The sequence below is a fragment of the Cervus canadensis genome, chromosome 18 (genome assembly GCF_019320065.1).
Source record: "Cervus canadensis isolate Bull #8, Minnesota chromosome 18, ASM1932006v1, whole genome shotgun sequence".
Taxonomy (NCBI): domain Eukaryota; kingdom Metazoa; phylum Chordata; class Mammalia; order Artiodactyla; family Cervidae; genus Cervus; species Cervus canadensis.
The window spans coordinates 24,638,767-24,651,765 of NC_057403.1; the positions used below are offsets into that span (position 1 = coordinate 24,638,767).

Sequence of the window (12,999 nt, forward strand, 5' to 3'; positions counted from 1 at the left end):
TCAGAAGGACAGTCATATGCCCCAGGTCACAAAACAGGGAAAAGGCCAACTCAAGGCCTGTCTGATTGTAAAGTACCAGCTGAAGCTCAGCCATGTGGAATTCAAGTTCTTCCCAGGTTGAGAAAAGGACCATCACTTTGGTCTATATGGAGTTTTTATGGTCAGAATATGACCATATTTAACCTTGAGAGAGAGTTTAACCTTGGAGTTTAACCTCGAGAAAGAAAGGCACTAGGGTCTAAAATTTAGGATACTCAGATTAATGAAGAGTTACTAAAAAATAAGTAACCCCCGGGACTTCCCTGGTGGTCCAGTGGTAAGGAATCCACCTTCCAATGCAGGGGACGTGGATTCAATCCCTGGTCAGGGAATTAAGATTCCACATGCCACAGGGCAACTAGGCCCGAGTGCTACAACCAGAGAAGCTTATATGCTGCGACAAAGACCAAGCACAGCTCCCCCCCCAAAAAGTAACCACCCCCAAAAAACCACCCTAGATAACAATTAGTAAGGAAGGTGCCGAAATGTGCCCAGGGATTTATATTTCTTTAAGCCTTGTTGTTGGCTCAGCAGTAAAAGAATCCTCCTGCAATGCAGGAGCCACAGGAGACGTGGGTTCTATTCCTGGGTTGGGAAGATCCCCTGGAAGAGGGCATGGCAACCCACTCCAGCATTCTTGCCTAGAGAATCCCATGGACAGAGGAGCCTGGCGGGCTACAGTCCATAGGGTCACAAAGAGTTGGACATGACTGAAGCGACTTAAGCACACAAGCAGAAACCCTTGGTAGGATCAAATAGTTACAAGGGCTGAAAATTTCCAGTGTGGTCACTTAATCCAGCTTCTCTTTCCTCCCTTCCCCCATTTTGTAGGCAAGCTACCCAGCTCACAAAGGTGTGTTTTTGCCAAGGTTATACCCTACAATTAAAATTACCTAAATTAAAAGACGCTTGCTCCTTGGAAGAAAAGCTATGACCAACCCAGACAGCATATTGAAAAGCAGAGACATTACTTTGCCGACAAAGGTCCATCTAGTCAAAGCTATGGTTTTTCCAGTAGTCATGTATGAATGTGAGAGTTGAACTATAAAGAAAGCTGAGTGCTGAAGAATTGATGCTTTTGAACTGTGGTGTTGGAGAAGACTCTTGAGAGTCCCTTGGACTGCAAGGAAATCCAATCAGTCCATCCTAAAGGAAATCAGTCCTGAATATTCATTGGAAGGACTTATGCTGAAGCTGAAACTCCAATATTTTGGCCATCTGATGTGAAGAACTGACTCATTGGAAAAGACCCTGATACTGGGAAAGGTTGAAGGAAGGAGGAGAAGGGGGCGACAGAGGATGAGATGGCTGGATGGCATCACCAACTCGATGGACATGAGTTTGAGCAAACTCTGGGAGTTGGTGATGGACAAGGAAACCTGGCGTGCTGCAGTCCATGGGGTCGTCAAGAGTTGGGCATGTCTGAGTGACTGAACTGATACCCTACAAGGCAGCCCTGGGAGTCCACTATCCTGACACTCACTTCTACAAGGTTGTGGTCTAACATATTAACAGAAGACAAAGTGAAGGTTGGGGAAGAGACCTGTGGCGAGAATGAGGTGTGGAAGCAGATCTGAGGGTGTTGAGTGGGGTTGGTCCTCACCTCATAGTGGGGGTGCTCAGGAGGCATGGCCTCAAATTGAGGAAGGCCTTTACTGAACCAGGTAGTGACTGGGCGCTGCATGTTGATGGCAAACGGCTCAAAACCTTCCTGGAGGCCGCAGATGGCAAAGAACCTCAGGGAGCTCACGTCCTGGCCCAGGTTCAGGTGACCCACCTGGCCAGGTCCCAAGCTGCACACGGGCAGGAAGCCTGGTGGGAGGAGATAGATGGGCAGGGGTGAGGACAGGTGGGTGAGGCTGGGGCAGCCATGGGGAGGAAGTGCCGTGGAAAGAGGGGATGGAAGAGCGGGGGGCTAGAGGGGGCAGTGTAGGGTCAGGTGAGATGGAAGAAAACCAGAGAGGGGCCCCGAGGCCGGCCCTCACCATCCCCAATCTCGATGTCGCGGAAGGCTGTTTCTGAGCCGGAATCAGACATGAGGACCTCGCCATTGAGGGTGAAGATGATGGTGTTCTCTGTGAGGTCGATCATGCAGCCCACGACGTCTCCTGACTGCCAGGGACGCCCAAACGGTTCACTGCCCAGGTGCCAGCGCTGACCCTGTGAAGAGGTGATGGGAAGACGTGGTGTGTGAGAGACACACAGAGAAATGGGGAGATACAGAAGTGAGGGGAGACATGTCAAGACACACACACAAGGCATCAGGTCCACTGCATGGGGGACAGAAGAAGGGGCACCCCATGTTTGCATCCATGGTCCTTGGAAGATAAGGGCTAGGCGTTCATGCTTTCCCTTCCCGTTCATCTCTCTATCTCATCCCTTTTGCCTGGGTTCTCTGTTGTTTTCATGGCTGGGACTGTAAAGACCACCCAAGTGGTCTTGGAGGGCTGGGGGAAGCAGAAAGTAGAGGAATGGAAAGGAAAAACTAACCTATCAATGTCTCCCATATGTACCCATCTATACCCATATACCCCAGAACAGATACATGAATAATGAGATGGATAGATGGATGGGAAGCAGGTGTGTGGCTGGATGGAAGAATGAAATGAAAGCTGAGAATTCACCTGGGTTGACGGAGGTGTTGGGTTGAAGGAAGAAAGTACAGACAGACACATAGGTCTGTGTGGGTGGGTGGATAAATAGATGACGTCTGTATGCATTAAATTATTGGGTAGATGAATGGATAAATGAAATCACAAATTGATTTAAAAAGGTGAATGGATGAACTGACAACTACCTGAATAGATGGAAACGTGGATGCCTAAGTGATTCTTTGGACAGACGAGAAGATGGATGGATGAATGGGCAGATGGATGGTTGGATAGAGAGATGGATGCGGATGGATGTATGCACAGAGAGAGGGGGGAGGATGGAGGGATGAATGGGAAGGTAGATTCAAGGATGGGCGGACAGAGTGAGACACAAATAGAGAGGCAGGGCTGGACTGCAAGAGTGTGGGAAGGATCACAGAACCTGGCAGAATGGAGCGAGGGAGCTACTCACGCGGTGCCCATTGAAGACATAGGACAGGTCATCCGCTCCCAGCTCAACGTCTGGCCGCAGCTCTGGCCGCGCCCAGCCCACTCGCATCTCGCCAGTGGTGACTGCCTCGAACTCGAAGTACCAGCGGCCACTCTGCACCACATAGGATTTCTCTGCCCGGAAGATGCGCACCCGGTCCCAGCGAGACTGGCTCTCCACCTGACCTGCACATGGGGCCAGGCAGAGTAAGAGAGGCTGGGTTGGTGGGGGGATCGGGAGAGGTAAGGGCGTGGGGGGGGGTGTTGGGAAAGGGACAGCTTTTGGTGTTAGAGAAGAAGAACCAGGGACTCTCAGGGCAGTCACAGGGAAGTAGGAGGGACCTACTGAGACTTCTCCTCCGTCCCTCTAGCAGTCAAGAGTTTCATGGAGGAACTAGCAATAGAGACATGGAGGGAGAAAGTTGGGTCGGTCACGGTCATGGTCTGTGGTGAAGGGTCAAGATTGAGGTCGATGTTAAGAATCAAGGGCTGAAAGCAGGATCGGGGAGAGGGAGTCAGAATCAGGATCAGGAGGGGATAGAAATTGGGGTGGGGCAGGGGTTGAGGCTGGGGTCAGGGGTCAGTGATAGGTCAGCGGTCAAGTTAGGAGTAGGGCTTAGAGGCTCTCTGAGTGCTTGGTTGGGTGGCTCCACGTTGTAGACATAGTCCAGAGGTTAGGGGTCAGAGGTCAGAGCTGGGGGTCAGGAACTGGAGCCAGGGGTCAGGGTCAGAGTTCACTAGGTTCCTGGTCTGGCTGCTCAGTGTTGCAGCCGTAGCCCAGGCAGCGCTTGAGTCAAGGTCAGTGGTCAAGATCAGGTTCAGGCTCAGGGACAGAGTGAGTGTCAGGATTGGGGGAAGTGTCAGTGTTACAGATGTAGCCCATTGAGAGGCTGAATTGTGTCAGAGATTGGAGTCCGGGGCGGGGTCAGGGGGCCTGCGGTCAGCACTCACTGGGCTCCTGGTCGGGCGGCTCGATGTTGTAGCCGTAGCCCAGCAGGGTGCGCACGGCCTGGCAGAGGCTGTCGCGGTTGCTGCGCTTGGTGGCCTCGTCCAGCAGGCGGTAGGGCACGAGGCGAGGGTTCCGGCGGGCAGGGATGTCCTGCACAGCGCTGTAGCTCCAGCCCTGGGCCACTCGGTCTCGGGCCCACACGTTGTGCCCGTTCTCCGCCAGCCGGTCCACCAGCGTGGTCTGCGCGGGCGTCAGTCTCACATGGCTCAAGTCCAGCGGTGCCGGCTTGTACCCGTTGCTCATCATGTACCTGCGGGTGGTTGGGGAGCCAGTGGGGCGAGACCCTCGCCTCCACTTCTGGGCTCTGTGCCACGGGATCCCTGACTTCTGACCCTGGTCCTTAGGATCCCGCGATCTTTGAAACTTTTGACCTTTGATCTCTGACAGCAGGGTTCTTTTTCAATATATTTATTTATTTATTTGGCTGCATGGGGTAGCATGCAGGATCTTTAGTTGTGGTGGGCAAACTCTCAGTTGTGGCATGTGGGATCTAGTTCCCTGACCAGGGGTCAAAGCCAGGCCCCCTACATTGGAGGCATGAAGTCGTAGCCACTGGACCACCAGGGAACTCCCATCTGACATCAGGGTTCTTAAGTAAGCTTACCTGACCTCAGACCCCAGGATCCTATGACCCTAGCAAGGGCTTTGACTTCACTGACCTCTGGCCTCTGTGACCCTTTCATCTTGATCTTGGGAGCCTCGTCTCTGGTCCTGGGGTGCTCTGACCTCTCACCTCTAACTTGGAGGCTTCTTACCTCTGATCCCAGGACCCTATCATTTCAAACTGCTCGCTCTGGAGTCCTTGACTTTTGAACCTTGGCATCTATCCCCAGGACCTTTGACCTCTCATCTATCATTTCAGGATCCCTTACTGACAACCCCAGCAATTTCTCATCTCTTTCCATTGGCCCCGCACCTCTAACTCAGAGACACGACTTCCGCTCTCTCATTTTCCTGACTCCATGGAGACCCTGACCCTGAGTCTGACTCACTCCCACTCTCTCAGGAACTCCCAACTCTGCGTTCTCAACTGCCTAGGACACTCACCACTGTCTCTACAGCCCTGACCCCTGGTCCTATGACCTCCACCCCAACCCACGGCCCCTCTGTCTCTGACCTCAACCTCCCCACTCCAGCTTTCAATCACTCCAGCCCTCACCATGACATCCCCAGCCCCCTACTCTATTCCCCAGGTGGGGCCCAGGTCACCCACACTCACGTCTTGGGGAGTTTCGTCTTCTTCAGGTTGTCCTCCGCCTTCTCGTCGGCCATGCCCACGTGGCAGCCCAGCGCCAGTAGAGTCCTGGGGCAGGGGGTGGGGGCAGGGGAGCAGGTCACCCCACATGGCCACCCTGTCCCTGGCCTCCCCTCCCCCAGCCCGGCTCCCCTCCTCCCCCGGCCCCTGTCAGCTCTGTCTCTGGGTCACCAGCTCTCTCCCTGTCTCTTGTTCTGGTTTTATGGGTGTTTGTCCCATCTCTCTGCCTCTCTGACTCCTGTCTCTCCCTGTGTCTCTGTCTCTGTATTTCTTTGATTGTGTTCTTTTCCTCTCTCTTCTCTCCTTGTCTCTTTCTCTTTCTTCCAGTTACTGTGCATCTTTATTTAGCAAGGGGAACCATTTTACATAATAATATTTTAAAAATTTTGTTTTCCAGTGTATACATGGGTAGCATATAGGAATGTTTGTTTTTAAATTATTTACTTTATTATTTATTATTTATTTTGGACAGCATTGGGTCTCCATTGCTGCACAGGCTCTTCTCTAGTTGCAGCGAGTGGGGCCTACTCTCTAGTTGCAGTGCTCAGGCTTCTCATCGCAGAGGCTTCTCTTGTTGCAGAACACAGGCTCTACGCGCTCGGCATTTAGTAGTCACAGTGCGTGAGCTCAGTAGTTGTGGCACACAGGCTTATTTGCCCTGCAGCCTGTGGAATCCTCCCGGATCAGGGATTGAACCCGTGTCCTCCACCTTGGCAGGCGATTCTTAACCACCGGACTACCAGGGAAGTCCTGAGCATCTCTTTGTGCCTCTGTCTCTTACTCACCTTCTGTCCGTTTCACAATCCCCATCTCCCACGCCCTGTGTTGCTCTTTTATCTCTTTCTCTTTCTCTCAGTCTCTGTCTCGCTCCCCCTGTCTCCCCATGCCCTTCTGCCCAGCGGCCAGGCCCAGGCCCCTGTTCCCCGGTTCCCTCCTCACTTGAGCGTCTCCCCCGACATCTGCAGGTTGTAATTCCTCTCGGGCTCCGGTAGGCTGTGAAAATCCACGAGGCAGGGGTGCAGTCTCTTATTGTCATCCCGAACCTGGAGAAACCCCAGAGTCACTCCTTGGCTCCTCTTCCCTCCCCCAACACTCCCAGACTGTGACCTCTGACCTCTTACTCCTCATTCTGCCACTTGAAACCTAAGGAGCCCTCCCAAAGTCTCCTCCTCCAACCCCCGGCCCCTCCTCAATAGCAAGCGGTTCTCACTCCTCCATAGCCAGTCTAGCCTCTCTCCTCTGTCCACTTACCGGGCCGTAGGTCCAGCCCTGCTCAATGCGAGTCAGTGCCCAGAGTTCATGGATGTTCTCGGCCAGCTTCTCCCGAATACGCTCCAGATGGGGAGGCAGGACAATCTGGGGGCAGGGGACATCTGTGAGGTCCCTGAGTTCCCTCCAGCCTGCGCCATAAACAGTCTTCCCAAGAACATGCACCAGCTCTGGACAGTTCACCAGGGAGCTCTTTTGACCTTTCCTGCCATCCAAGCCCTGCTCCCCATCACCTCGCCCTGCCTCCAGGATGGATGCTCAGGACTTGACATCCTCAGAATCAAAGAATTATCTGGCGATGGATCTGTCTCCCCCTGTGGACTGGGAGCTCCGAGAGGGCAGGGCTGGGACTGTGTCTGTCTCCAGCATTTCCCCAGCCCTGCCCAGCCCAGAGGAGATGCTCTGGAGATGTTTGCTGAATGAACAGATGGGCCTCTTTCCTTCTCTGTACAATGAGAACTGGAACAATGTTAACTCATAACATTGGGTTGGCCAGAAAGTTTGTTTAAATTTTTCCATAGGATCATATGAAAAAACTCAAACAAACTTCTTGGCCAACACAATACTTACTTTATATGGGCTCAGTGAAATCATCTATGTAAATTACTAAATGTTATATACAGTAGCCCCTCGAACAATGCAGGTTTGAACTGCATGGATTTTTTTCAGTAAATATAGTACCTGTATTTTCATTGTGTGTGTGTGTGTGTGTGTGTGTGTGCGCTCAGTCATGTCTGACTCTTTGCAACCCCATGAACTGTAGCCTGCCAGGTTCCTCTGTTCATGGAATTTTCCAGGCAAGAATACTGGAGTGGGTTGCCATTTCCTACTCAGTGGATCTTCCCAACCCAGGGATCAAACCCGTGCCTTGAGTCTCCTGCATTGGCAGAAGGATTCTTTATCACTGCACCATCTGGGAAGCCGCATGTTTTCATTCTACAGATCTCTAATTAACTCAAGATAGGGGAAAGTTTGTGTTTGATTGAGATCACAATATGTGGAATCAAAAGAAGAAGAGTTTGAGTCATCCTATCCAAACTGTTTCAGCTTCCTGCTCTTGCATGTGTCATTTACCACTTCTTTCATATCTAAGATAGAAATAGTAGTACTGGTGCTTTCGACTGTGCTGGGGTTGGGCCCCTAAACCCCTTGCATTGTCCAAGAATCAACTGTAGTTTGTATAAATACCTGGCACATAGTTGGACCAGGTTGGGTTGTGAGGGGAGGAGTGGGAAGGGGATGTCCAGGAGACTAAGTGGACAGCTCTTGAGGCTGACCTGTGAGGGAGGGGAAGGGAGACATCCAGGCCTGGCTACAGGGGGATGACAGGTTGATCTGCAATAACATTACTACTACCCATAATGACAGGGCTTCCCTGATAGCTCAGTTGGTAAAGAATCCACCTGCAATGCAGGAGACCCTGGTTCAATTCCTGGGTTGGGAAGATCTGCTGGAGAAGGGATAGGCTACCCAACTCCATACTGGCCTGGAGAATTCCATGGACTGTATAGTCCATGGGGTTGCAAGCCACTCCAGTATTCTTGGGCTTCCCTTGTGGCTCAGCTGGTAAAGAATTCGTCTGTAATGTGGGAGACCTGGGTTCAATCCCTGGGTTGGGAAGATCCCCTGGAGAAGGGAAAGGCTACCCAACTCCATACTGGCCTGGAGAATTCCATGGACTGTATAGTCCATGGGGTTGCAAAAAGTCAGACATGGCTGAGTGACTTTTGCCCACTCACTTTACTCATAATGACAATAACTCAATTGAGGACTTAGTATTTTCTTAGGACCGTGCTAAGCACTTCACATGCATTAATTCATCTAAACTTCACAACCATGCTACAGGTACGTTCTCTCATTCTCCCCCTTTCTTCACAGGTGAGGGAACCAAGGCACAGAGAAGTGAAATCACATGCCCACAGTGACATGCTGAAAGTTAAACCCTCGTGATCAGGCTCTTAAACATGACTTATATCCCCTCCTAGAGGAACACACTTGGAGGGAAGGATGGGGAGCTCAGGTTGGGATAAGAGGAATGGAGGGAGGCCTGGAATAGAAAAGATGCTCCACAAATTGTGGTGGATGTGATCATAGGCTTTGGGATTGGACCGCCTGGGTTCAAATCAGCTGTGTGACTTGCACGACCTGCTTGACCTCTCTGGGCCTCACTTTCCTCAACTGTATATGGGGGCAGTAATATTCCTTTCTTTTATTACATATTTATTTTTAGGGATTTATTTGGCTGCACCAGGTCTTAGTTGCAGCATGCAGGATCTTCTATCTTCATTACGGCATGCGGGATCTTTAGTTGCAGCATGTGGGATCTAGTTCCCGGACCAGGGATCGAACCCGGACCCCCTGGGTTGGGGGCACAGAGCCTTAGCCACCAGGGAAGTCCCAGTCATAGTCCTTTCTTTAGGGGGCTGTCGTGAGGACCCCCTGAAACAGATTCTGTCTGGAGAGATTCCTTTGCCGCCCCCCTGACTCAGCTTCCCCATCTGTCAAACAACAAGGTCCCCAGCTCCCAGCTCAGCTGCCCACCCCGCCGACTCCTAAGGGAGTCTGCCACTCTAGGAAACCCTTACAGAGCAGGCAGTACCTGGACAGTGTCCACGGGGCAGGGCACGAAGTCGGTGTGTGAGAGGCAGCGACTGGGGCCCACGAGGTGGGGCCCCCGCGGCCCTTCCCGCCGATACTCCTTGATGGGCTCCAGGTGGAGTCGCTCTCGAGGGAGCACAGCCTCGTGGCAAGGGGCGTAGCCAGGCGGAGGGAGGAACTTGAATTCGCCATGGCGGCCACCAAGGAGGAACCGCACCCTAGATAGGAAGAGTGGGGTCACTAGTGAGGGCAGTTTACCGAGCAGAGTCTGTACTCAGGGAGGGGAAGGGAACAATCCTGGAATTGGTGGAAGGTGCTGGGTTGACTTGAGGTCTGTGGACAGTCATAGTGTCATGGAGGTGATTTTAGGAATCAGGAAAGTCTAGGGTCAAAGAAACTGTCAGAAGGCAATAGGAATCATTAGAAAACCAAAAAGGGTAAAGTGGGGGTCAGGTCACTAAGGAGTTAATCCATGGTCACAGGAAGGTTCTTTGGAGGAGGTCCTGGGTCAACAGAGCATTTAGAGATACGAGAAGGTTTGGGGGAGACTAAGAAAAAGGTCATCCAGAAGTCATTGAGACTCTCAAGGTGTAACCTTGAGAAAACATAATTACCACTGAAATGGTGAGAAGACACACACAGAGCTTGGGGTCATTGGGAAAACGCTAGGCTATTGAGAAGTCTTTGAAATAACTGTGGTCATTGAGGGGTAGCTGGGGGATTATGGAGCTCTTAGAATATCGCTGGGAGAAGCTGGGGTCATTGAGGAGTTGTTAAGAGCATGGAGTCAATGGGAGAGTCCAAGATCATTGGGAGGCTTTGTGGTCATTGGAAGATCATTGTTCAGATTTTGAAATCATTTGGAGGTCATTGGAATGGCATAGAATAATTAGGAGGTTCAGAGGTTCATCTGGGAGGTCACTGGGAGAAACTTATTAATCATTAGAAGGTCACTGTGAAATCTGGGGACACGGAGACTGGGGCAAAGCAGAGGTCATTGGGAGGACATGGAGAGTGTCACAGTGACCCTCACACAAGGGTCTGGCCCGTCAGCCCTGAGGGTAGGCCGCTGGGTCCTGGCCCCATAGAAGGCTATGGCGTGCCTGCAGAAGCTGTCTTAGGACAGGCCCTCGTCTGGAGACTGGCAAGGGGGCAGGGACGAGTCCTTACTTGACACCAGCCGAGAAGCTGACAACAGGGAAGAAGAGCCCATCAAGGTTGAAGGCCTCAAAGACCCCCTGCACGGGACAGCCATTGATGCGGAAAGAGATGGACGGCACGCTGAGGTCCAGGCAGCAGCTAACCACGTCCTCGGGGGCCAGGAGGTGCTGCCCGGGGGAAGTGACCAGGCGTGGCACGTGTCCTGCACCGGGATCACCGGGAAGAAGTCAGGAGTCAGAGGTCCAGGGGAACCAGTGGGCTCAGGAGACAAGGGTAGATATTACAGGATCCAAAGGGGTCTGCATTTTAGGATCTTCAAGATCAAGTGCTCTTAGAGATTAGGGGCAGAGGTCAAGTTTCCCCTGAGGTTAGGTTCCTGAGAGGTGTAGGAGCCAGAGATTAAAGCTGTCCTGGATTTAGGATTCTGGAATCTCTGGGGTCGGAAGTCAAAGATCAGAGGTCATAATAATCAGGGTAGTTTTCTAGGATCTCTCAGTACAGAGATCAGACTTCCTCTGGGATCAGAGTTCTGGGGGTTATGAAGAAACAGGTGAGGGCCAAGATTCTGGAAGCGCTAGGGTTAGGGTTTTGGGAAATGAGGAGTAAAGGGGTCAAAGTTAGCCTGTTTGGGGGTCAAGATCCCAAGAACACCAAGGTGTGCAGTGAGAGCCTTAGAAACCCTGGGGTCAATGGTCAGGGCTGAGGGTCCCCTAGAAGGGTCCAGGTACCTGTCCAGAGGTGCAGCCCGTCAAAGCCGTAGGAATAGAGGTCATCGCCGACCCCGTTGCCGCCCCAGCCCTCGCCGCCCCCGGGGTAGGGGCTGTAGCCCTCAGTGAGGGCCCAGCCCACCCTCAGGTGGGTGGCCTGAGCCGTCAGGAATGGAACCACCTCGTCCACCATCACCTCAAAGTACCATTTGAGGTACTGCGTGGTGCCCTCTGCTCGGCCCACAAAGATGTTGGGGCGGATGCTGCAGGAGAGACAGAATAGGAGAGGAGGGTGAAGGAGAGATGGAGAGGAGGACCCAGGCTGGTGGGGGGCGCGAAGGGAAGGGAGAAAGACCAAGAGATGCATACACGAGAAAAACAGAAAAGCAGAGACATGGAGACAGAGAGTGATAGACAGAGAGAGACACACAGAGAAAGCAGAGAGAGACAGAGAGAAGCATCAAAGGACAGAGAAGAGCGAGGTGGAAGACAGCCCAGGAAAAAGAGGTGGAGGGAAAAAGAGACAGACAGAGGAAGACAAAGAGCAAACACAGAAAGAGGGGAAGAGACAGAGGCAGAAATGGAGCAGGGAGAGAAGACAAGAGACATGAGAAGCCAGGGATGGCCTGGGGACAGCTGTGGGGACCAGTGTTAAGTCCCAGGGTGGGAGGTGGAGGAAGGCCCACCCACCTGGGAGTCAGGGAGGGGCTTGAGAGGTTCTGAGTCCTGGAGTCAGGGGTTAGGGGCCAGACCTGGTGACATAGTTGATGAGGTTTGTCTGCAGCAGAAGCTCGCGGCCAGGGAGCAAGTTCTCAGTGATGAGATCTTGGTTGGAGCGCACGGCCACGCCATTGCACACACACAGGGAACATAGCACATCCAGCACCTGGAGGTCAAGGTCAGAGGTCAGGGTGTGGGGGCACCAGGGAAGTGGGGGAGGTGGGTCTATGGGAGACCCAGGATGGGATACCAGAAGGACGATGTGCCAGGATGGGAGATAGAGATTTGGACTGAGAAGAGGTGATGTAAGTGGGAGGTCAGGAATCACTGAGAGAGATCGGGGTCAAAGGGAAAGGTCAGGCGAGAAGCGAGGGGCCAAATGAGTTGGGATAAGACATCAGCAGTGTAAGGAAGGGGAGACTGGGGTAAGAGGTGAGAGGTCAGGGGAAGAGTGAAAGGGTCAGTGAGGTAAGGAGCACAGGGATCCAGATGAGGTTTTTAGATTAGTGGAGAGTCTTCAGGGCCCAGGTGGATAATGTAAACATGTGAGGTGGTGGTGGTAGTTTAGTGGTTTAGGCACTCAGTCGTTTTCGACTCTTGTGACCCCAAGGATTGTAGCCTGCCAGGCTCCTCTATCCATGGAATTTCCCAGGAAACAATACTGAAGTGGGTTGCCATTTCCTCCTCCAGGGGATCCCAACCCTGGGATCAAACCCACATCTACACCACAGGTGAATATCTGAGGTGGTTAGAAATAATTCTGTGGGGACCAGTAGCACTTGTGGCAAACTGGAGGGTGTTCGTGCAGCTCCCACTAAAAGCTACAAAATTAGAAATTGAATAAACTGCTTCCAAGAGCTAATGAAGCATCTAATATGGCCCAGAGTTCCTTTAAGAACCATGAGTTGTCAGAGACTCAGTATTGAGATGGAAGCTTGTAGCAGGGGAGTCCAGCTCAGAGACAAATTGGGGAAAGGAGAGGCAATTTGAGGGCCACAGAGAAAGGTCAGGGTTCAGACTTCAGGGGATGGGGGGCCAACCTTGTGGTTCCTCCCATGCTTGTCCAGGAGGGAGATGATGGACTTGATGTGGTTCTCTTGGATGATGTTCAGGACTTCTGGACTCTCAATCAGGACACAGTACAGCACCTCCAGGATCCCT

The 12,999-nt window shown here is 52.3% G+C and overlaps 1 protein-coding gene across 5 annotated transcripts in view; it reads right to left on the bottom strand.

Annotated features, from left to right (window-relative positions):
* The window catches only part of RYR1 (ryanodine receptor 1), a 125,377-nt gene that overhangs the window by 93,186 nt on the left and 19,192 nt on the right, over positions 1-12,999 (bottom strand). For all 5 annotated transcript variants that reach the window (XM_043435392.1, XM_043435391.1, XM_043435394.1 and 2 more), the window contains exons 16-27: positions 12,879-12,997; positions 11,871-12,004; positions 11,140-11,381; positions 10,421-10,613; positions 9,252-9,468; positions 6,635-6,739; positions 6,323-6,426; positions 5,348-5,431; positions 4,071-4,378; positions 3,103-3,305; positions 2,025-2,199; positions 1,643-1,851 (exon numbers count right to left, since the gene is read on the bottom strand). In XM_043435392.1, the coding sequence (XP_043291327.1) occupies positions 1,643-1,851; positions 2,025-2,199; positions 3,103-3,305; positions 4,071-4,378; positions 5,348-5,431; positions 6,323-6,426; positions 6,635-6,739; positions 9,252-9,468; positions 10,421-10,613; positions 11,140-11,381; positions 11,871-12,004; positions 12,879-12,997 (2,093 nt within the window). The remainder of the gene's footprint in view (positions 1-1,642; positions 1,852-2,024; positions 2,200-3,102; positions 3,306-4,070; positions 4,379-5,347; positions 5,432-6,322; positions 6,427-6,634; positions 6,740-9,251; positions 9,469-10,420; positions 10,614-11,139; positions 11,382-11,870; positions 12,005-12,878; positions 12,998-12,999) is intronic.